We start from the raw sequence: 26,372 nt of genomic DNA, 5'->3' as shown, positions 1-26,372 counted from the left end.
TTGTTAGTTAATTCCCAAAATGTATAGTCCGTATTTGATCAATACACAGAATTTGTTGACGAATGATAAACAGAAGTAATTGCCATCGTCGATTTATCGTGGCAATAAAAAATTATTATAGATATAAATGAAACATTATTAAGTTTATTTCTGCTTTAATACACCAATTTTAATAATTCTTTATAAGGATACGCTTGAATGTCGAATTCCGATCGATCTTTGGAACTAGTTGATAGTTACCTTCCAACTTATTGAAAGAAATCCAAAAGTTCCGACGTCCTTTAGGAACCCGACCGAATAATCTTTCATTTTTCGCTTCCTACCCTCTTTATGGTGAATGGAAATGGTGGTTCGGAGCACCAACATGAATAAATTCGAAGTAAAATTGATGTAGGAAAAAATTAATACTCGCGTGAAGAGTTGTCGTCACGCAATAATCGATAAGCGACGTTCAAAAGGAAGGAGATGAAAAGTATCTACAGAAGATGCGACCCTACAAATAGCCAGTGAACTCTTTAAATCCGAAGTAATGCCAAAAGTTGGGGATTGGAGGAAATTGGCTGGCGAATCGCCGAAAGAAGAAGATAGGAACGAAGATACTTCTGTGAGAATTGGAGAGTTGCAGAAGTGTTTAGGTTGTTAGCGAAGACATCTGCTTTGAATCTGTTCTAATTCCACCCCCACTTTTATATTTTGGAATAACTTTTTTACACGCAATCTTCGTGAATTTATTTGTCTTCACCATTTTCTGTTAGTTCCATATTTCCTTACTCGTCCCAATTTCGTTAAACATCTCTAAATTTGTTTATGGTCCAAGCGGATATTCCGATCGCTTAGATTTTGCAATATAATATTTAAAACGTCACATGTAGGGGAGAGCGGGGCTAAAAGTTCCCGGGGTAAGTTGTTCCGATTGAAATAGCTCCACAAGGAAAAAATATATATATAATTAGTAAATATGTCATGAAATCGAACGTTTCTGCGCACCGACGGCAGCTATCTTAATCAGGCCAGTGAAGTCCGGTACATTGGAAAGAGAGCCTGTACGTCGCTGATCCACATAAGTAAATATTTTCGTGTTTGATATTTTTGGTATATCTGGCGAATTTAAATGATTAGCGATTAGTTGTTTGGTATTTTTATTCAAAAATATATCGAGTATCTTGATATACTACGCTAAAACTGTATATGTCTCGTAACCTAATCTAGTAGTTGCTGTTTTGAACCCATGTGTTATCGGGGCTAGATGTTCCCTTCTTTGGGGGCATGTTGTGACCTTGGAACAACTTGCCCCAGTTCATCTGTACCGGTAATGCAGTAAAAATAATGTTTTTTTCCTTTTGCAGTATGCGGACTTATGTTCGAAAAACAACACGGGGTTCTGTATCTCAGGAGTTGATGCAAAGAGCTACAGATGCAGTTATTAAAGATGGTTAAAAAATAAAAACTGTTGCCAGAGAATTAGATATTTGTCATATGACGTTATATAGATTTGTAAAGAATTTGAAACCTGGAGTAGAAAACACTGCGATTGGCTACAAAAAAGTAAAATTGGTCTTTATTGAAGAACAGGAAAACAAGTTAGCAGAGTATTTGTTAAATGTAAGCTTTACTGACGAAAGACAAATCTTGGGTCAGCCAGGTCATCAGGAGTTGTAAATTTGCCTGCAACTTTTGGTGTTATACAAGAACTTGGAAAGGATGTCCCTTTCTCCCCCTTTTCTTTAAGTAAAAGTTATAAATGTTGAAACGTAAAAATGTTTTCTTTATAATAAATTTAAGAAAAACAACTAATTATTGATAAGATATTATTGATTAATCTCTAAATACATACTTAGTTAAATAAATTATTGTTTTTTTTTACATATTACACCTTCCATAGATCTTGTAACAACTTGCCTCACCCTGTTAACAACTAGCCCCGAACCGGGGTAAGTTGTTACTTTCCGACTTTAGGTATTGTATTATTAATTATAAAAAAACTTACAAAAAATCAACCCCAAAAACTGTATTTATAGCAAAGTTAGATATATTACTAAATTTTAATCTCTTAATACTTATGCTAGAATTATGTTTCCTTTACAAAATGTAAGGTTGATTAAAAAACGGAACTTGTAGCCCCGCTCTCCCCTAATTTCAATCTTCTCTCCCCGTAACAGCGCACACAAATTTTGATAAAAGTATAATAAAATATGTATAAAATGTGAAAAATATACAGCAAAATTTCAAAATTGATTGCGTCCAGTGCCATTTATGCTAATGAAGAATAGCATGGTCTTAACTTTAACGCCGCATCCCGCATTAGCCATTACCATCGAAGATAATCCAGTTAAAGATTTAGTGGGATACTTAACAACGTCGGCAAAAATACGGAAGATAGTGGATCTACGTCACCGCTTTACTACTTCCAGCCAAATCACGTCACGTGGCATTAACGCTTACCTTTAATATTTAATAGAGAGAAGAATATAGAGAAATTCTTCGATTAATCTTAAGTTGTGGAACGAGAAGTGTCGGAAATTGGAGTCTCTTAATGGAAAAATATTTGATAGATAAATCACCGTAAGTTGGCTTCTTAAACGGAACTTTCTATGTGGGCTGTTAAATGTGGGTATTGCTTAAAAAGGCGTCACGAACTTTATAACGCGGTGACCAGTCCTTAAGCACGTTGGAGAAACTTTACTATAAAGCAATTAAATATTTTAAAAACTTCTAATGGTTCGACATACGCCATGCTGGACTTAACAGAAATACTTCTTCCTAATTTTGATGTTAATAGCTCGTGGCTACACTTTATAACGTAAAAATTTACTTAGGAATTTCGCCAGTAGCTTCATTCTAGCAAGTGTTTGTGACCATTTAGAAAAATCCGAATGACTCATGAATTTGTATCGCGCTTGAGTCTCGTGCAAATTCCAGAGATAAAGGCTTTTTGCCTTTCAAGAAAAGGAAGTGGTTCATACGTCATTTCATACGTAACCGATGGAGAACAGAAGAGACATACAACAGCCGGCGGCTCGTACAGTGTCCCAAAAGTATTGATAACTAATCTGTATGTTTTTATTCTTTTTAAATATTAAGTATCTTTAACAATGCAAATGGTTAATGACTTGCAAAATGCAATTAGGCATTAATTTAATTAAATTCTGTAAGATTTCTAGATCCAGTTGAAATCTGCACTCAATGATTTCTTGTTTAACTTTAGAAACGGTCGAACAATGTCTGTTATTAACATAAATTTTTCTAATATAAATGTCTCACAAATTCTCAATCGGATTAATGTCCTCGCTTCTTGCCGGGCATTTTCATTACTTGAATATTATGATCTTTGAACCACTGAGTTGTTGAGTGTGAACAATAAATATTGGCGTTGTCCTGTTGGAAAATCCAATCAGGTCCTCCAATTTCTTCTCCAATAGTTAATAAATTATTTTTTTTAGTACTTCTTGATAACTTTTAGATATCTGTCTACCAGTTAAAATCACTAAATCTGATAATCCATTAAATTCAAAATAGTTTTACACCATAACAGAACCACCACTCTGTGATGTGCTGAAAAGCTGCACTCTTCTTTCCTAATACCATGCCAGTAATGAGCTCATTAATTTAAATTAAATTTCTTTCACTACTGAAAAGTACTGAGAATTTTTGGTCATTCCACAGCATAAGATTTTTAGCCCACTGCATTTTTGCCGATTGACTTTGGTATATTAGTGATGGTTTTTTTCATCAAGGTAGCAAGTTTCATATGTGAAGCTGCTGAAATTCTTCGACGATCAGAGCTTTTTGATATTTTTAATCCACTTTCACACTAAAGGTAAGGAACTGATTTATCCTGTTGTGATGCAAAGCGCACAATTCAATTATCATCCCTTTGAGATGTAATTTTTGGTCTTCCCGATCGATGTTTAGAAGGTATTGATGATGATTTTTCCAAAATTTTATAAACTTCGGGAGTAGATCTGTTCATTAAAATAGCAATTTCCTCCACACGACAGCCTTCTGCTTTCAATTTCCATATTCATGCAATTTCTTCCATACTAAACACTCTTCCATGTGGCATTTTGGAAAGTTTTCATTCAATTACTACTCGACAGCAAAGTAACTTAAGTAAGTGTGTCATATATTTTTATTTTTGTAATTTTAAGTTTTTCTATGCTTCAAATTTTGCAATTTTGACTTATTATCTACACTTTCGGGACAGCCGGAAAATATATTTTTGTTGTTAAATTATTAGTATAATGATCTTTAATTTTGAAATTATCAAAAATCAGTGTAAAGTAATTTGCATATAAAAATGAAACCATTTCTCTTAAATTCCTAACAATTCTGAAGAGCAGGAAAACGTTGATTATACGTACTTTTCGGACACATTGTAGTAAATGGGGGAGAAGAACGGATATAGAAAGACATCTGCAGTTAGAAATTCGGTAAAATATATACAGTTTAAAAAGAAATATGTTATTCGGAAAGTTACAACTATTAGATACGTCTCATTATAAATTCCGGCAATGATCCGTTCGTAAGTGACTCTGCCTGAAGAAGTTTAAGTTCAGATATACGCGAGTTGAATCTCTCCTTCGGGAATTTCTACACCATTAAATATGGAGAAAATGTAATATTGTAAATGTAGCGGGAAAATATACGGTTTTCCACTGTTTTAACAACATTTTTTTTAATATTTTTTTAATTCTTGACAACAATACATAACAATATAAATCTATAAATCTATACTCAAAACGTCCAGTGCGTGTATCGATGTCTAACGGAACTATTGGAAGATGACGTTAAAATACATAAACCGCCTCTTTTATGACGTAATATTTTGTTTTATGGTAGAAAAGACTCGGTGGCGTTACGTCATTCTGGTGTACTGCGACGTCCGTCACGGCGCGTAACGTCGATTTCGGTTATCGCCATCGTTTGTCCTCGTTAAGCCCATTAGGGAAGTCCCGGAAGTGAGGCGGTGGCCTGTTTTCCGGATAAAAAGCGAACGATAATGCGTTACCTGATCGGTGGGTCGACGCTCATAAACGACGTCAGACTTCGTTTTCGTATATTCCTTCGAGAATTCGATTCCATTGTTGTCACTAGAATTGTCGACCTTCTTCTCGTGGATTTTCGTTAAATCATCGCCTCATCGACGATCGGATTCCATCTTAACATTCGCGGCATCGAAATTCGGTAGGATCGACTGGAACGGGTGGTGGACAGCTGTCTATGACGTCACTTCGATATCACCTAACGAAACGAAAAGACAAAGGAAATTTAAAAAAGAGTCGAATATGGGCTAACAGTAATAATTGTCAAATTAAATAGCAGTAAATGTATTGTTAATTGCAGATTTGTGGATCAAGTGACACCCGAATATCGGAAGAAGCGAAGAAAAGAATACGTAATAGTGGTATCCCCGTCCACAGGAACGAATATACTCGGCAAGAAGACCCAAAGGAATTTTTCGGGTGTTCGAAACGAGCATATTCTTCCATTAGCGGAAAAGCATTAACTATAAAATACACTCTTCCCTTAACGACAGAAAAAAGATTCTTTTCTAAAATCGAAATCCTCCCAAAAAAATGTTCTGATCAATTTTTGTCTTCTCTTTGATGATATTTTTGTTTCTTATTTTCCTATACCGGCTGTTATATACTTATATAACACGGGAAAGTATTGTAATCGTATCATATTTGATCCTCCAGCATTTTTGCAAATCTCGTTGTTTTGAGACTCCCTGGACCCAAAAAAGTCAGAAGAATGTAAAATTCCGTGTGTGTGTGTGTGTATGTGTATATATATATATCATTTAATACCTGAGAATGGGGTAAATATTAAAAAACTAAATTTGGCATGACAACTTGTATATAAGGGGCATCGATGATATTACCGTAATATGTACTGCGCTCGAGGGTTGGGGAGTTAGAGGAGGGTCATGTGTCGTATCTGAATACGGTCAAATTTTACTCGTTACTGGCGTTTACAATATTTTTAAAAATCGCGTCTCCACCCTTAATATTTAGCTTTTTGCCTTTTTATAGTAATTAATAATATAAAAATTATTTTTAATAACATCTCGTAACATATGGCGTCACACACAATTTTAATTTTCGGCTAGTGTTGCAGTGTTTTTTTTAAAAAAAGATAGAATGGACGGCATCCTACCAGTAGGATAGAACATCCGCCCGGTAAAACGCTTTTTAATCGATTTAATGTACAATAATGAAGCGTACCAACAAGATGAAGTACAGTACATATACAGTAAACAGCTTTTCTAATGCACACAGAGATGAGTAATACGTACGCGAAGCTTTCGAGTTAATCAAACACCTTAATTAAAAAATAAATAAAAAGCAGAAATGCTTCGTTGAATTTCAACTTTAGGAACGAGCTTACTGTTTCTTCCACGCTCGAGATGGCGACTTTCTTCCTGCTCGCGTTACACTGGCTTCACTTCCTTTCAGAAACTGCCGTTCCAGTATTATGGCTCCATGCTTTGAAGCTTAATAATTCGTGTGCCTTTTGTCGAGAATTTCTGAAATTTTGTCCATCGGGGACATTGATGATATTTAATTTTGGTGCTTAAAGGTCGAAGGGGTGGGGAAAGAGCGGAGATTGTGTATCACATTCTTCCAGTAGAGTCGAGCTGAATGAAGATTTTACTCGTTATTGGCATTTACAATTTTATAAAATAAAAACTCAGATATACCTACAAAATTAAGCTTTTTATCATTTTATAATAATTAATAATAATAAAAGTTTTTAAAAATAAAATATCGTAAGAGATGGCGCCACACGCAATTTTGGTGTTTTTGCTGGGAAACTTGTGTAACTTGTTTTAATGAAACGTTTATGTGATGAAATATTTTAATTTTTTATATTAAAAAATTACAAAAAATGGTATCTTCAATATTTGAAATTACTTTTATAATACACAAAAATTTTTTAAAATGTGCATAAAATAGTATAGTGATAGCTACATATAACCATTCATAGCAATACTTTGTATAGGCTATTTAATTTAATTCAATTTCATGTATTTCTTCTTAATGTGGTCTTCGGTATTTAAGTGCTGAATTAAAGATTGTAAATTGGTAAATTTAAAAATTCCGCATAAATCACAACCTTCCGTGTTTCCTTCGCTGCTTGTCTCACTCGTTGCTTTTCCAGCAGAACATTCCTCTGGCTGATCCACTGCGCGATTGCATCTTGATTCACAATCTTCTTTTCTTTTATTTCTTTTTAATTCTTCTTTAATATGAGCAGAACTAAACAAATGTTGGCGAAAAGGAATGGGACCAGAGAAAACTTTGACACATATCACACTGGTAGATTTCTTCGTCTTCTACAGATGAATTGCCATTGTTCTTCATCTCGTTCTTCAAATGTTTATTGCTTTGGAGATGTTGAGAATAGATCATTTTTCCATTGAATATTTTGTTACAATTATCACAAATAAATTTATTTTCTTTTTCTTCTTCCATTTTTTAAACTATAATCTAAAAATAAATATGTTAAAGCAAATATTTTCAGTATCAGAATAAACATCTTTAGTATTTCAAAACAAACAGTATTCAATAAATTTCTAACGAATAACTAGTACAGGTAGGCCTCCTACAACGCAGTACCTTTACAACGCGTTTTCGCTCTAACGCGGTTGGAAAAATGCGGAAATTTTCTGACAACGCGGCACTTTTACAACGCAATTTAGGGTATTTGAAACGAATTATCCTTCACATAACAGAAAAATCGCAACGGATCGCATAAGTGCAGTGGAACTTGATAGAACAAGCTCAGATCTTGAAATAAGGCCAGTCAAACATTCTCAAACAACTATAATAAGTGACGATAAGGATTGAATTTGTGAGCATAACATTATGTTTCTTTTTGATTTTGACTTGAAATCATAATCTTTTTAGTTTTTATATGATGTTGAATTTTATTTAAGCTTTTTATGTACATAAATTTAAAAAATGATGAAAATGTTACACCATAAAAGGCAGTTTTTCTGTTTTTAGAACCGAATCCCAGTTTTTGTATTAAGTTGGTGTCTCCTATAACGCGATTTCCCACAACGCGGTATTTTCAAGGAACGTATCTACCGCGTTGTAGGGGGCCTACCTGTATATATAACACAGAATTATCTTCAAATATCGTTAAAATCATGGCACTTAAAGATAATTAGAACGATTATAAGAAAAAAAAAGTTTGATATTTCATGAGCCAAAACTGAAAAATAAAACATCTTTAGAAAATTGTGGATAGTGGCCGCCGAGCCGCCTTATTTACGTGTACAGTTTAACGAAAAGTAACACCCCCATCCCTCTCTGTCCTGTACGACAGGGTAAAAAGTGGCTCAGAAACTGTACACGTAATTATTGAACGGCCACATGTTTGTGCGTGTATGTACAGTACATTACGCTCTCTATGGTTCCAAATGTTGGCCATCAACGAGAGCAACCGAACGGCGTCTCCATTCCATGGAGATGCGCATAGCTTGCAGGACGCTTGGTGTTTCCCTCCTCGACCATATCACTAATGACACAATATGCCAACAATTTGGCATCGCGCCCATTGAGGCAAAAATGAGAGAGTGACGCATGCGCTGGTTTGGCAAAGTCCGAGGATCAGCCCGGGATACAGTTGCCAACATTGCATACTACTGAACGACCGACGGCCACGCGAAAGACCGAAGCAACGATGGCAAAATTGCTATCAACGCAGACCTAAAGGCTCTGCACCTAAACCCAGACGATGCACTTGATCGAACAAAGTAGCGTTCGAAGATCCGAACAGCGGACCCTAACATCTGTGGGACAACGCTAAGAAGAAGAAGAAAGGTCGAGAGGGTGGGGAGACAATGGGGATCGTGTCATATCCAGTAGGGTCGGACTAATGACGATTTTACTCGTTATTTTTTTTTTTTTTTTTTTTTTTATAAAACCCACCCCTACCCTCCAAATTAAGCTTTTTGCTATTTTCTAATAGTTAAAATAGTTAAAGTTATTGCTGGAAAAGTACACTAATCACAGATTAAACATTTTCGGCCAATTTACAAGTCTGTAAACTGATCCGAAAATATGGATTGCAAAACTCAAAGTACAAGGATAAATTGTAATTTAATAATATTTTGAAAACACTCATTTCATATGCAAAATAATGCGAATTATGTAATAAATGACCTTGCTCACAACCTAGATTGAAATGCTCGGTGCGAACGGGGTATAAGGCTCTAGTTTAGTAGTATTACAGAGTATAATACGTATATTTTAATATATTTAAAAAAAAAAAAAAAACAAAACCACTGAGAAATGTTCCGTGTGTTTAACAAGGTTCGGAAAACTGAAAATTTTAACAACGGGTTCGGCCGAACCTGTGCGAACCCGCTGAATATCACCACTGGAACCATCATATAAAAACATTGAAAAAAAGACCGAAACGTTAGAAATGTTTGTTCAAAAACTAGAAAAAAACTTAATATTTCATATATAAAAAATTAAGTTTTTGCATATGTTTAAATTAAAAACTTTAAATCACTCAACACAATAATCACAAATATAATCATCTGGAGAATCTGTACCACAATTCTTTCTACCAAATTCTCCACAGATGATGCAGGTATTATTAGCATTGCTTGCATCTATGTCATTGTCTTAATTATCATTTGATTTTCGTTGAGCCCCATTATTCCTTCATGCCATTTTATGTTTCTAAACTTGACTAGACACAAAGGGATAAAGTGAAATCTTTTCTTATACGTACTTTAATAGTTGAGGGAATAATTAGCATTAATATGTATTATTGAAACAATAAGTTATATACGAGGGTAAATACAGTCGAACAAATGATAGTGTTCCAATCAGAAGAAAGATGCACAAAATGTTTTTTCCTCACACAATCATGTGCACAGAACAGCCACCATATTCAGAATTCGAAGTTGGCTCTGCAAGCATCTGTTGAGATTGAAAATTCTAAACCGTTTAGCCAAAAAACAAGTGGGCCCCATTACCCTACTTTCCCCTACTAACTTGTAAAGTCGCGACCCGCGTAATGTTGCAAACATGTGGCTCGAGGATTGAGTATCGCTGATGTATAATTACTGTTCATCTTCCGGTCAAATCAATAAAATTTAGAACGTAAATGTTATCGAGCAGTCAACTATTTTAGCAAGTTGTGTGTGTACTGTATATCACGAATCCATTTACAGTAGTGCGGTATTAAGTATTGATCCTGTATCAAATGGCCGCGATATACGGATGTCGTGCTTATCTATTTGCCATATTAAATCTTATTAAAAATTACGTCGAGACAATAATAATAAATAAAAATTAGATTTTTCCTATATATTCAAAGTAACAGAAATGACTTACCAATTATTTGTCTGTTATTAACCAAGCGTTATTGTTGACCTGCAGAAATGTTTAGATACCGGTGTATATAAATGAAACGGATATTCGAAACGAAAAATAATTTTCACTTCGTCGATATTATGAAGTCATTTATAACCGAAATCCAAAAAGAGAAGAATATTTTCATCAATTAAAAATTAATAAAATAAAAACCATTTCTATTTTAGTCATCGCGTCGTTTTATATTACTGTTTTTGTTATCGTAGTAACATTAAAATTTAATTATCATTATGAAAACAATTCGCCTTAAAATTTGTACGTTATTTTTATTATTATTAAAATCATTTAATTAGTTATTAACAGTAATAAAAGTAGTTAATCAATTATACAACGCAAAATGTAAACCAAACAGTTTATGCAAATTTTTATATTTAGCTTAAACGATTGTATATTATCTAAAAATGTCTCGATGTTTAATACTTTCAAATTTGATTTATATCAAATTACTACTTAACGGACATCCCTCGCCCGAATTAGTCCGTTAAATCGAGGTTTTATTGCGTGTGCGATCTTAAAATAATTGATTGAAGCTAGGAATACTAAAAAAATCATCAATTCGTTCAACTCCAATAGTTATTATTCTAGTTATGAATATGTTAATTGTGTAATTTAAAACTTGACATCATTCAAGAATAATCAAAAATATTTAATCGTTTATTAAATATTTATTTTTGTTGTGTTCTTGGCAGGAGGATGTAGCTACAGGTACACAATTTTGAAAACAATTTGAATTATACGGCAAATTTTTGGGTTCATTTTGCTGATTATTTTTGCTGCATGCTTGCTCAATGGTTTTGGTCTGATTGAAAGGACTCATAATATTTTCTATACTCGATGAAATGACTCAAATCTTGTGTTTTTGAATCTTGAGATTGAGTAGCTTGAGGATTAAACTTTTGTAGCATTAATTTTTTTTTTAAATGTTTGACACTATTAATGTGTGTTTGAAAAGGAATAATTCCACTACAAATTACATTGCAAATTTCACAATACAAAGATTTTTCTGCACATGAATTTGACAGTGTTGGATAAGAATTAGAAACTGGTGGTGTTATGAACAAACACTTCATAGAACAAACTTCAATATTTAAAGAAATGCCTTTTGATTCCTGTATAATTTTGTACTGTTGGTACGAATTGGTTTCTTCAATGTTAGACATAGAATAGAATTTTAATAACTCGGCCTTCTTTACTTCTTTTTTATGTTTAGATCCATTTATATGTTGATGGAAAGGTATTATTCCACTTATGTCCACTTTGCATATTTCACAAGTAAAAAATTGTGAAGATTTATTTAAATAACCTATTCCATTTTCTGTAAAATTTGCATCAACTTCATTAGTGCTATTACTTTTGTCAATTTGCATTTTTTCATCTCTAATAACAAATTCATTTGGTATCTTTGCCTTCTGCGTAGAAAGATTCTGTTCCGTAGTTTCTAAAGACATATTTGACAATAACGGATTCTGTTCACAAATATTGCACCATGAAAAATTATTACTTTCGCAAGTAGAAATAGTTACATCCATATTATCATCCTCATTACATGCATCCCATATATTTCTTGTTAATGATGTATCCATAATGCTGTTATTAAAATTAGATGTATTATTCTGATTTTGTTGAAAAATTTCAAAAGGTTTTGATTCTTTTATTTTTTCATTTGAATCTATCTTACTCATTATTTCTAACTCTCTTAATTTCTTCATATGTTTTTTCCCTTTTAAATGTTGTTGAAATGTCTCGTATCCACTACAGCAGGAATCACAGAGATCACATTTAAAAGGAAAATCAGTAGATGTGTTTGAATGAATTCCTACAAAACTTCCATCATTATTCGTTACATGTGTTTCCGAGAAAGAATATTCAGTATCATTTATTCCATTGCCATTTTGCAGTTTTTTGATTTGTTCAATTTCAATTAATTTTTTCTTGTGTTTTATGCTTTTCATATGATCTTGATATGAAGCATTTCCAGTAAATTTCTTATTGCAAGGAGGGCAAGAAAAACTGAAGGGATTACTTGCTGAAACATAAATATTTGAATTTTCTGTATGTTCCTTCTCATCATGGTCCTTATGATTAATGTAATCTTCCACATCTGAGAACATTTTGTTACATTTCCTACAAGAAAACATTTTTTCTCTGCAAATAAATAAATATATAAAATTAATTTTATGAACATTATATGTATATATATTAAAAATTTAATAGAAATAACTTAAAAGGACTTTGATAGTTCAATAAGTTAATTATGAAATACTATGTCTTTATCATGGCACTATACAGTAAATCAAAAAACATTAACCAAAATAGAATAAAATTGCAGAATTTAGAATTTAACCTGAAGTTGACATGAGAAGTAGCCGAAAACATTTCTTCAAAATTAAAATTTAACGTTTCGAATAGAATAAATAGAACACTTTCAAAAGTAATTTTCTGAACAGTTTGAATTTTTGAATTTGAAACTAATACAATGGAACAGTGATTACAGAAACCAAATAATTCTAAAACTGTGGTCCATGAGATACTTGTCAGAAGTCCACACCCCATTTTCTAAAAATACTTTTATTACTTAGCAAATATTTTAAAATATTACATTTTAACAACTTTTTTAAAAATAAAAAAGATGATTACTATGTACTGTTCATCTTATCTTGTAGTTCGGGCTTCTAGGCAACAGCAAAATATATAAATTCACGATCCGGCCGCTAGGAATGGCAGAATTAAACCTTCCTGTTTAAAACCTGTAGAGCATTCAACATTCACAGAGGCATTGCTTATCAATTGTGTCGTTCTTATATATTGTCGGCCTATATTGTTGTTATAAAAATAAATTGTTTTCTTTTGATTTCTTTAATGTTATTATTGTAAATTATCATCTCCTTTAATGTATGCGCGGTTTTATTTGTAATCGATAATTGTAAAAAATAAATATATATATTTTATTTTTGTTTACTTTTGGGCGGTTTTTGCATGGCAGCACTGTGTTGGTGGTGGGTTTGATATGTATGGGGTGCGGGACTAAAGTGGCTAGAAAATATTTTCTAGCCACTTTATGCGGGACCGGCACAGGGCATTCTGGTTCCGGACTTTCAGCTGTTAGGAGTGTGTCGTCTTTTGAGAGCTGTAGATGTAACTAGTGAATTTTTCTTTGTTCGTTGTGGTGGAGATTGGTGATCTTGTAATCCGTCTCCATCGGTAAAAGGAATAGTGAAACACGGGATAGAATTTATATACGTGAGTTAAGTGCCTGCTTTGCACTATTACCGAGTGGACATTTTTTCGTTTGTTGGAATTTTTTTGTTTTAATGTACTCTTCGCTAAAAGACTCTGTGAACCGCCACGTGCTGTGCACCCTAGTGTGTGTTGGATAATGTGTATATCTGTATATATGATTTTGTACATAAAGATTAGTTTTAAGTGACTGTCTTGCTTCTCTCTCCTTGTGGTAATCCGAATCACCCATTACCTGCGATTTTTAACACCACGGATCTTCGCAGATCTCCACACAACTCATTCACAGCGAATGGTGGAATAAATGCCAATACAGTAACGCGCATTCGAAGGAAAGTAGGGTGCAGCCTTCGGGTTCTGACGATTCAGCCAAGCTTTCGTCTGCGGACCATCAACTCCAGTTGCTCAGTTCTGCAGATGCCAGGCAACGTGTGCAGCGGCGTTGCGGTTTTGCTTCCGTATTCATCACAGGCGACAAAAAGCCAGTCGGTCTATCGGGCGTGTGGCACAGATGCCGTTCTTTGGGGAACGGCATCTGTGCCACACGGGAAACGGCCGAAATTGTTTTGTACATCATGCCAGGCTATTTTCCAATGTCAGTACATATACCAGCATTTTGAGTTCAAAACACGATTTCGTTTTTTATACTCAGATTAGATATTTTTTTCGGTTCCGTAACAAGAGTTCATTATTCTATAATTGGACTACGATACGTATGTATACTGGTACTCAGAAGGGAAAAAAATACTGTCCCGTCATGCCGACTAATAAAGACTAGAGGGTTTTCTTATAATACTTTTCGTAGGAATGCCTATATGTTTTTATATGTTTATAATATTCCAAGATTTACAATTTTCTACTTTTTAACCCTGTTAAAATAGAAATCGGAACAAAAGCATTTGACCGAACACTAAATCTTGTGGTTGTTTGCAGGGAATATTCAGAAGTTTGTCGATTACGGTCCATCCCTTCTCTTCCGCCTTACCGAGTAATATCAAACTGTTCGATTGCTTGTTTGTTCCTCTTGATCTTATACGTTACTTCATCATTTTGTTGATGAAAAAATTTGATAGTATTCTAACAAGAAATTTTGTCACATTCCTCCGTCGGACGCGCCGAATTGACTTTCAAATTTGACTCGACTCTTTGCCCTCTTCTCGTTTTCGTATCGCCTCCTTACTATGCGTAGTTCGTGACCCGGAAGTATTGGACAAAAACTCTTTCTGACACGTCTACTTCAGTGTGACGAGTGGATTTTTTTTGCCGGATCGATCGATACCGCTTCCAATTGTCCACCTACAACTAGAGAATTTTCTAACGTCGCCCGTTCCAATAATTGCTTTGTATCCGAAAATTGTTGCGTAAAGTACATTTAAAGTCCTTCGATGTCGTTTCACTCGCCACAACTATAGTCTTTATCTTGTCTGTAGAAATTTCTACATCCGTTTCTATATTACGATGCGGAAAAACCTCGTATTTCGCCTATACCGAGTATTGTAAAGTGTTAAGTTGGCGCAGACGTTGGGTTTGACACAAAGTCGTCGTCTTCTTCCTTTGTTAAGCCGCTTATCGCAATTTTAATTAACCTCTTAACTCCGGTGGGGCGTCTTCACCTTTCTTGTTTAACTAACACCCGCTTGGTGCTGGAGTTTTCTACTCTTCTTTTACGAGAATCGGATAGGACTGGTTTGTTCAGCTTAATTTTCTTATTATAAGATAGAATGCGAAGTCGGGTGTATTCGGATTTTGTTTTCGTAAGACTACAAGTGGAAAAAATTTAATGGCCACACGAAGGGATTTCCAATTTATCCATTATATCTCTTGTTTTATATTTAACATGGGTGAAATACTTAAAATGTGCAGTGAGTTGTAAATTTCGTTGGAATTATACGACACTTTAAGCGTAAATTTAGTGTATTCTATTCGAAGATGGAGTGTGTATTTGGATATTTTTCGGAATTAATCCTTCGGGATTAATCCGAATTTGGTGTATAAACAACCACAAGATTTAGTGTTCGGTCAAATGCTTTTGTTCCGATTTCTATTTTAACAGGGTTAAAAAGTAGAAAATTGTAAATCTTGGAATATTATAAACATATAAAAACATATAGGCATTCCTACGAAAAGTATTATAAGAAAACCCTCTAGTCTTTATTAGTCGGCATGACGGGACAGTATTTTTTTCCCTTCTGAGTACCAGTATACATACGTATCGTAGTCCAATTATAGAATAATGAACTCCCGAAGGATTAATTCTAAAAAAATTACGACCAAGTGGCCTGACCTTCGGGACTCGTATCCACTTTATTTGGAGGTTTGACAAGTTTAGAAAACGACCGAGTTGTTAGTTACGGCTAAGTCGTTAGCGTGTTGTAATCACCTTTTGTTACTTCCACTAGACGTGTTTTTGTGTGAAGTTACTCGAAAAGTAATCTTGTAGTTTTGGTAGACGGAAGAATATTTAAAAAGACATTTAAAAAGATATAAATTTAAGAAATTAAATAAAATTCTGTAGGAAATTCGTTGTTGACAGTTACGCCATTAATAGCGCTATAAAAATAAGAATGCGAAATTATTGTTTATTACTTAATAGCTTTCCTTTATCACGTGACTAAATCTTCTCGCTTTCAAGCGTTTCAAATTACTCGACTTTCTTAGAATTTCAACGTCTATATCTTATTTTTAATCTACACGTCAACAATTAATGCCTTAAATTTCACTCGAAGGGTGACGTCGCCCTTCGTACTCGTGACGTAGAAGAGTAAGGAATAGTGTGTAGTACGATTCCGTCGACGTCACAAAGTATTAACGTCGAAGGAAAACGATATTGGACGGTGTCTAACGTTAGCCATACTTATCACTTATCGTTGTTAATTCGTATCGACTCGGATAATTTCGAGAATGCCGACGTTTGTTGCTCGAGAAATTTGTTTCCGACAATTCTATCCACGAACATCTTGTTAATGATGCTTATTCATATGAAAATACTTGACAATAAAAATGGGGGAAAAGAAGGATACGGCACGCAGCGCAAAAAATATCTATTTGTTCGAAAAAATGTTAAACAAACACGGCTTTGTGGTTTAGAATATCCAGGGAGTCGACAATAAATGGTTTCGTGTGATCGAAGGCGGTTATCTGCCAACCACATACGGCAAAGGAATCCATAAGTTCCACTCGGTTGTTACAGTTTCCGCTGGGTAATGGCGCCTTCCATTTCGCCAAAGGTTTCTTCGATGGAGTTTAGTCGGGGCATTTAGGTGAAAAAACTCCAGATGAAGCCCGAGAACGGTACTAGACGATGCCACTAGATGACGGTCCAGTGGCATCACTAGGGAAGTACGGGGTGCGACCGCACCGGGTGATGACATCAAACCGACCGTTTAGCAATGTTTCGATAGAAATTTATTATTATTTTCTTAAATATTCCTGTAATTAGCAACAAAAAGCATTTTTTAAAAGCTCGGTTACGCCTATCAATATACAGTGCCTATAATGCTAGAACTCTACGCTAATTTACTTTTTCCGATCGAGGCCATCATTATTACTAGATTAAATTGAAAAATACAAATATACTACAATTAGAAAAAATATTCCAAAATAATTATAAAAACGATGGAGTCAGACTTTCTATTCTTCTTACTTTTTACTCTTAAAGTATACGAAAAAATATATTATTCTTCCCGTTCTGACTTATGGATATTGTATAACGAAAAAATTTTCTAAAACATTGTGTTGACAATGAATAAAAAAGATTACAGTTAAAAAGGTAAAAGGAAATCAACTAGCAGAGAAAACTTTTTATTTACTTTGACAAACTTCCCATATGCATTTCGCCTCTTATAAAAGGCCTGTTCAGTAGGTTTGACTGTACACAGTTCATATTTCGACAATAACTTGTTAAAGGAAACCACTTATATAATTCACAAAAAAATTTACATTGCTACTCATTTGGAATATTGTAAATTTGAAAAACCGTGTAATACGAAGAAAGTAATCAATTTTAAATCATATTGTCCTTTAAACCAAAAATATAATGTATATTTAATGGAAATAACAAAGATTTTTTCTAGAATAACAAATATAGATCAAAGAGAAAAAGAAATCGAAGATACACATAAGAAATATATCCTAAATGGATACCCCAAAAGATTGCTAACTGACTGGTACAACCGATTTTTAAGAAATAGATTTAAAGTTAAACAACGTCAAGAAATAAAGCAGTATGTATCTTTTCCGTACATAAAAGGTATCTATGAAAAATATAGTAAATTTTTTAATCAAAAATTAATTAGATTGGCTCCATCCCAAAATAACAGGTTATCAAATATGATGATTATAAGAAGCACTAATAAAAAAGATTTATTAGAAGAAGACGGCGTCGTTTACAGAATAGAATGCACATGTAACAACCCAGTTTTTACATCGGTGAAACAAAAAGAAGACTGAAGATCAGACTGTCAGAACACTTGGCTGCTGTAAGGTTAAAAATTAGTAATTCTCCTATCTTCCAACACTGTAATATTAATAATTGTCAGATCAATGTTAATAAGTTAAAAATTGTCTTTAGGGAAAAAAACAATGTAAAACGGAAAGTAAAGGAACATTTTGCTATCGTTATGCAAAACAACAATGTAAATTTCAATACGGGAATGCTAACAGCGGAATGCTGGGAATTTTTTGTGAATTATATAAGTGGTTTCCTCTAACAAGTTATTGTCGGAATATGAAATGTGTACAGTCAAACCTACTGAAGAGGCGAAATGCATATGGGAAGTTTGTCAAAGTAAATAAAAAGTTTTCTCTGCAAGTCGATTTCCTTTTACTTTTTTAACTGTAATCTTTTTTTATTCATTGTTAACACAATGTTTTAGAAAATTTTTTCGTTATACAATATCCATAAGTCAGAACGGGAAGAATAATATATTTTTTCGTATACTTTAAGAGTAAAACTTATGAAGAATAGAAAAAATAAATTAAATAAATGTATTACGTATACGTCCCGTACGATATTGTAATTTAAAGGCGTACAGTGCATTCAATGTTGCCAGTTGTTTATGTTATCGCCATTACATTCGATAATACACGGAAATTACGATTTACGAGTATCATTACAGTAGTAAAGCACAAAACATTAATAAGGATTCTTTACGGTCTGGCATAAAAAGAGTAATGCGTAAATCGCGTATTGGCTGGTCCTTTGCGTTATTTGCTCTTGGAATTTATTACGTCTTCTCACATTTCTGTAGCGTACCTACATTTCTTCGCCACTACAAATGCGACCGACCGCATATTGAATATAATTACTTGATAAAAAGATTTGTGCCAAACCGATTTAGGCCCAAGGACGAATTAGTACACTTTTATAATGGTAATCTTTCACGCATTACGACTTTTCAGAAAATCGATTATTTGCTTATAACTGAAGAACGATCGAAGCTCGGAACCTCTAAAACTTCCACTTTAGAGCGGAGAAAATTCCTTGGCTTGGCCGGTGTATTACGTCCACTCCTTTTATTCGCCTCCATTTCCGACCAGCAACAACATTCTCCATCCCGTCAAAGACGCTAAAATCTCTACAAAAAGCGATAAGTGGCCGTCGACCCGGAGAAACGGAAGAAGCGATAGCGCTTTAATTCCTCGGATTATATTTAAAAGGGAAACCAAACCGCAAATATACAATTTCCATTCCTTGGAATAAATGCTTTCGATTTACTGTTTAATTTCAAGTTTTGGTTCTACTTTAAAGGAGCTTCTCTGTATTATCCTATCCTAAAATATTTATTTTACCGAATATTTGAATATTCAGTTACCGAGTACGGTAACCGAATATTCAAATCAATTCCATAACCTAATTTAATAATTAATAAGTCGGGCTAAATGAAATTATTTAAATGGAGTCGTAATCGAAAGGGAAATCCCTTACGATGACGTCAAAGTGTATAGAGGTGTCTTTGACTAGACCGGTCTTTGGCGCTATATTTTACAATTAACTATAATTTATGGCAATCGGAGTGAAATCGGAGTTTCTCTCATTTGAAGATCTGCCAGAGAAACTTTTCGTCCCTAATGTTTATGGCTCGTCTGTTGTAATTTGCTCGTCGGTTTTCTTTCGAATTGATTAATTAGACAAGTCACGTGCTCTCGTCTTTTCCGAATTCCGATTGTTTTAACTCTTGACCACGTCGTTTCGTAACGTAACAATTTGGCCGTGTCATGCTCTAATTCTTCTTTTCTGGTGTTTTTATATTCGATGAGGCGCCAACTTTTCGTTCGATACTCGTATCGATTAACACGTTCTTGCCATTAATTAGTAGTGGAACGTGTAAACTTTATCCTCTTTCCATACATGTTTTAAACTAGTTAAGTCCATGCAGAACCTAATCGCTAATTTGTAAACCATGCGTAAATTTTCAGATATATTTTTTTTCGATAAGTCTATCTCAGTCACTCCGTTGTTATCTTCAGTAATTTAATTATTGATAATACTGGAAAATCTGATGAGGCTTAATTCGTAATTTTATTGAATTTTATTTATTTTAAGTTATTTTTCTTACAAATATTTCTTTTGTTACAGAATTATGTATTTATATTTTTGAATATTTAAATACTTTAATTAATTATTATAATAATATGAAATATTTAGTTAAATTAAATAAAAATCTAAGCCGAATACGCCCAGACTTTAAAATCTGTCGTAAAGAATAAAAAGAGATATACAAGATGGCCCAGAATTCAATTAATCGTTGTATACACTGTAAAATTATTTAGTGTAAGATCATTTTCTAGGTATCTTTCCGGAATATATCACTTAATTTTCGAATATACTTGGCTGTGGATGTTACCTAGTCTCTAGATCGTGAATATAGCGAAGCCAAGAAACATCCAAAATTACTTTTCGTCGTCGTTCTTTGTTAGTTTATTCAATTCTTCTCCACCGGTGGTTCGCCATCCAGTTTACACATTAGAAAACGAGTAACTGTTATGGACAGTGTCGTAAAATTCTTATTATTTTCACGCATTCTTAGTTATAATTTACGATTGTTTAAAGTGAAGCAAAAATCAACAGAGGATTAAATTGTGTTTATTTTTCGTTACGCCAGTCGGAAGTTTGGTACGTATTGTGACTTTATTTTGCACAAATTCCGAAACTTTGCGAAAGTTTACGAAATAAACTATTTAATCTGTTTATTCGGACATTGGGCTATACCTCCGAGTGCGGCCCTCCTTCACCCTAACCCAATGTTTATTCGGACGATGAAGTAAAAATATTCTTCACATCTCGAAGCATGGAACTGAAGTACTTTCACAAGAAATGCGACACACTTTCGATTTTTAATTTATCATTTTTCGATAAGGATACGGATGACTCGTTTAAAATAACACGTTCTTAAAATCGGTTTTGGCAATTTCCACACTTTTAGAATCAATTTTAAAAAATAAACAAAAGAAATTTTTTTCGGTTTATTTGCAGCACGTACCAGAATAATAATAATAAAAAAAAGTTAATTTAGAAACCATCTTCTCGGTTTTTACACCATTATTGAATATCTAAAAATACCTTTACTTATTCAGGAGAACAGAAGCTGCAATAACACTATTAAGTATAAATTTTTTAATAATTCCCAAACGCATTTTTAATGTAGCGAAAGATGACGAATTTTTGATATTCCAAAATGAAATTAAATTCTTCTCCTCCTTCCGATGAGGATAGAGGAGATGTTAATGCGAGTTTTAAACGTTTTTAAAATTTGCATCTACTCGCAATGGATCGCTGTTTATGGAGAGATTTCTTCTGTCCTATTAAAGAACCTGATGGATGCTTCCACTTCGCTCCTTTTTCTCTTGATAACTTATTTACTTTTTGTCCAAATTTTTTCTCCTTTATTCTAAGAGACTTTAATCATGAATTTTTTACATTTTCATCAGAAAATATTCTTTTTTATTGTATTAAAATGAAATATTTCACTTTTGTGCCACTAAAATAACAGCTCGGCTATTTCCTTCCACTTAAGGCGATACGAGAAAAATTAAGTTTTACCCTTCTTTGTGAAAGCTTCGGATTTAATTGCATTTGTCAATTGTAAACCGAATGTACAATTTGTAAAAGAATTTTCTATTTGGGAATTTTCTTCATTTATTTAAGTGAAAGATCTGTTGGTAGCTTTAATAATTTTAGCGCTTTTACTCTTAATGGCTGAAGAAATAGTTTCAGAATATATAATTTTTTTTTTTCTTAGTTGTTATCGAGTGATAATTTAATAACTTAAATTCTTGATATTCGAATATTTTGATATTTTCTTAATTCTTGGTTTTATCAAGTGGAAGAGTCCAGATCCGTGGATAATTTTCAGAAACGTCACGTGTTCCGAAATAAGACGTAGACGGATGTTTACGGTCAAAATGGAAGATATGAGATCATATTCTGTGCTTCGACGTGGCAATGATTAATAGAGTTGGAACGGTTGCTGAATACGTTACTCACTTTCTGAAGTGTAGGAAAGTTACTAAAGAGGAGTGATGAGAGCTGAGATGTTCTGTCCGCGGATTTTGTTTTTTAGATTTTCAGCCAAGCATATTATTAATTAAAATAACTTTTGTTCTTTTTATCCGTATTCTGTTAGTAATAAAATTGTTACAATAAAAAATCTCGCATGTAATTTGTGTAATTAATCCAACTAAGAGTTCATTTTTCTTACATTTTTAAGGAAAAAGATAGAAAATAAACTAAAAATCTGTTTTATCGCCTTTGTAAAACAGTGCAAATTGCTTGTCCATAAAATTTTATTTGGTATGTTGGCCGTTTATGAAAGACATAAAGTGGTTCTCAAAGTCATCGCGTGTCGTTTCCACTCAGTTTTTTGATTTAACGACTCTCTTCGCCACCGCAGTTTGACCTCGAATCGTTTATTTCGCTGTAAAAATTCCCAGAAAATTAAAAAGTATTCTCTTTTCTACAGGTTCTTTCTGCTTGTCTATAACGAAGTTTTAGACTCGTGTCGTCGTCATAAATTACTTTCTTCCGTCGTCGTATTTTACCCAATTCATTTATTAATCGAGGGAAGTATATCATACTGTAATTGTTTATTTTATTTTGTATTCACGTGTTTTTATGATATAAAAAATACTCGGTATTTCTTACATTGATGGGGCTCCAATGTTTCTGCAATGAGACTCAAAATTATAGTTACGCCAATGCTTTGTATGCAATATTTTGGGTTGTCAATTGATAAATATGAGTGACGAACAAGTTGGAAACAATATATTAAAAAATTAATCGACAAAATTTGTAAATAAAATATTAAACATTCTGGATGACCGTTGGGAAATCCGCATAACAGTTAATTAAATTTGTAAATATTCAAATAGTTGATTTAGAGATTAAGTAGAAATTTACAACAAAAGTAAATTAAGATAATTATTAATAATAATTACTGAAAAAAGGAAAAAAATTATAAAAGCACAGCAGTGATTGGTAATTTTTGACGAATAATACCAAACATCTGAAATTTCTGGAAATTTGCAATTAAGAAGTGCGTTATGCAATTACTCAGTTTTTATTATCCCTTCAATATTTATAGTTATTAAAACAACCCGTTCTCAGAATTTGGTTAGTTTCCTTTTTTCATACTGTCTTTTTTTATCATTGATATAGCCTCAATATTGTGAATCATTGAGAATTCCTTCGACGTCACCAAAAGTTCTTTTCATTTTTTTCCTGTATTGCAGATGCCATCCGGCTGGTTGGTGCTGTGGCTGACGTGGATAGGACTGAGCAGGTGAGCCACACGCCACTAAATATGATTTTTCACCTGTCCCTCTAACTTTTAGCTGTTTTCAGTCAGGAGGGCTTGGAATTCGAAAGCATCCTCCCCGACGATCCCGCCTCCTACGATAACCTGCAGCCTCCCAAAGAAGACGGTGAGTTCCCCTTTCTCTTTCTTATAAGGATTGATAAAACATGCATACGATAATGAAAACGAATAGATATATTAATCTGTTGTTAATGAAGGCAATTAAAAGTAACATCTTTAACGATTGATGGTCGCGCGACAATATAAGAATAGTTACTTCAAGATTACTTTGGGATAACGCCCGAATGCTCATCCTGCAAACTACTGATTTCTAATCCGTTCTAGGATACTATACAGTGACGAATTAACAGATAATTCGATTTCTGTAGTTAAGGGACGAGTTTTGCGAAGCGTGTGTATCGATTGCGAACTTTTTCGACTTCGTAATTGTAAGTTAAAGCGAGTCGATATGTTCATTCTCAATCATATTTTTGACGTCTCGAAAAATAAAATTACTTAAGATGCGCGTAATTATTCTTATTTAGTTAATTTAAACGCATTTCGTGGATGTAAAATACGAGCTGCGCAATATTCGCGGTACATTTAATGAGGACGTTGCACCCATTTTTCATCGAGATGATTCTTCAAATAAAACATATTACGACGAAACACATCTGGTCACAATTTATATTCCCGTATCACTACGTTCTTACTTTGTAAACTCGTATCCAATTGTTTCTGCTCCCTCAATCAAATGGAACCAATATAAAATCTTTAAAATGCGCTTACAATTTATTCTACTCTTCTCAACAAATAAAAATTATATCATTTATATAATAAAAGAAACGAAGAATAGATAGGTGTAGGCATTTCTCGGTCGAGACAAGATTTTCTTACCACTCTTTTTGGGTCGAAAAGTATAAGAAAAAGAAGAGGAAGAAACAGTATGCGGGGGGGAGATTTATGATGGCAACAAACCGTCTTCCTTTAATTAAGGAACCAACTTGATTACCAATAGAGTGTCATTTCTCTCGTAGGAAAGGCTACTGTGGTCAGGTTCCACGTCACCGTTCTCAGCCTGGACTCCATCGACGAAGGATCCATGGTAAGTCCTCTATTTTATTTTTTCGTTTTACTTTTTTCATTGTCAGATCTCGCCTTCTTTCGAGTAAGAGTTATCGGACCGGGCGATTTTTCATCTTTTCCTGGGAAGAGAACGATTTATAGCTAAAATATATGATTTTATGTAATTTTCCAGAACACTACAAGTGTCGATGATATCTATCGGTGATGTATGACCCTGTGAGAAGGGAAATATAATACACTGAAAATACAATATTTTATATTTATTAGGAGAAACATTATTCAGTATTAAATTAGAATGATATATAGCGAGATCTCTCGATGATATCTGACATCAAAAAATATTTCCTACGATTTGATTTAAAGTCACCGAATTTTTAAAATTAGAAAAAATATAAAAGAACTAAGACATTATATAAGTAATAAGCGTTTTTGCCGTATTTGAGAGTAATTATCCAATCGAATTAATTGTATTTTCGTCTATTAATTAAAAGTAATGTTGCAATGAGACAATATTCTGCTTCTCTTGCGTTCTTCTGTCAGTCTTTTTTATTATGTAATAATAGCCTGTATATATGCTTTTAAAATTATGTATAGGTATAACCTTGTTTATGCCAGTAGAAAGTTGCGTACGTACTTTGTAATTTTTATATTAACAGTTTTGTTTCATTTGTATATACGGATCTTATTTCTTTTCGTAACACCGCAGCACACTTAGCCTAACAGCGAAAATACCGGTGCTTCCAGTAATTTTCTGTAAGCTATCCACGCATATTTAAACATTATTTTTATAAATATTTACATAGTTCGAATGTTTATGGACCGAAGTGTTTATTAAGAGATTATTCGTCAACACTTTTGCAAATGAAATGCTTTTTCAATTGTAAAAGATTTTTCAAACCAGAATCTTCGCACGCGATCGTTTGAGGTTTGCCAGTTTCCGCTTAACAGGATTTTATCAATCGAGTTTTCAGATAAGAAAACGTCTGTACGTTCAAAATCCAATTATTTCGTGCCTTTGGTTTTCCGTACTTCCGCCATTTATCATTCTCCCTCGAACTACTTTTACTAATGTGAATACCTTCCGTACTTAATGGTTGTATTTTCTCGTCTTCGAAAGATTCGACCCATCCATCACTCGTATTGAAAATTCCCGATTTAAATCTATTGTACCCGAATGATGTATTATATTGTTTTCTAATGATGCGCTTTTTAAACTTTCTTTCGTAGAAGAAAACAATTTGGTTACGTCGTCTCCCGATAGTTATATCTCTTCTCTATATGCATCCCTTCTACATGCAAATTTTGAAGCATAGTTTATTTTGTCAGTTAAATATTATAACTGATAACAATGGGCTGTCGACCTCTTTCAGCGCTACTAGTTTAAAATGAAACAGTATTTTCCGCATCCCACGTAGTTATAAACGGAATTTTTCGTATTTTACTCCACGTTGCGCCCAAAATTATATTATATTTCGTATAATAATAAAAATAACTAAGGTTCTCTGTTACTTCGAATGTAATTATTTAATATTTTGTCTACGCGTTATTCGTATTGTGTACAGTCGGTTCCAACAAAGACTTACATAACTCTTAAACGGCGGGGAATCATAGATACAAAGGAATAAAGATAACACCGAGTATTGTCTCGACGTGTTATATGAAAATCCAACTGATTTTTTAAATTAATTTTGCCATTCTTCTGAATTCAATGGTTTAAGTTTTATGGCGCATAAAAATTCTAATAAAATAATTAATCCTGTCAAACTTTCAAATTGTTAATAACTTTTCTATCGATTCAAAAAATATTTTAAGTTAAATAACGCTTCCAAAGTTCCTATGATTTGCGACAAAA

The 26,372-nt window shown here is 33.5% G+C and overlaps 2 protein-coding genes across 2 annotated transcripts in view; one reads left to right on the top strand and one right to left on the bottom strand.

Annotated features, from left to right (window-relative positions):
* LOC136975654 (glycine receptor subunit alpha-2-like) overlaps positions 1-26,372 on the top strand; it is a 75,046-nt gene that overhangs the window by 42,389 nt on the left and 6,285 nt on the right. The window contains exons 3-5 of the mRNA XM_067270750.1: positions 23,370-23,419; positions 23,482-23,561; positions 24,472-24,539. Coding sequence (XP_067126851.1) covers positions 23,370-23,419; positions 23,482-23,561; positions 24,472-24,539 — 198 coding nt within the window. The remainder of the gene's footprint in view (positions 1-23,369; positions 23,420-23,481; positions 23,562-24,471; positions 24,540-26,372) is intronic.
* On the bottom strand, positions 7,016-12,514 carry LOC136975684 (uncharacterized). Its single transcript, XM_067270786.1, has 2 exons — positions 11,483-12,514; positions 7,016-7,339 (listed from the first exon to the last, which is right to left on the bottom strand). Exons 1-2 carry the CDS (start codon positions 12,512-12,514, stop codon positions 7,016-7,018), a joined length of 1,356 nt encoding a protein of 451 aa, XP_067126887.1.

Source organism: Centruroides vittatus, unplaced genomic scaffold (assembly GCF_030686945.1).
Source record: "Centruroides vittatus isolate TY-2023 unplaced genomic scaffold, ASM3068694v2 contig_377, whole genome shotgun sequence".
Taxonomy (NCBI): Eukaryota; Metazoa; Arthropoda; class Arachnida; order Scorpiones; family Buthidae; genus Centruroides; species Centruroides vittatus.
The sequence above is the reverse complement of the archived record's forward strand: the minus strand, read 5'-3'. Positions and strand labels throughout refer to the sequence as shown.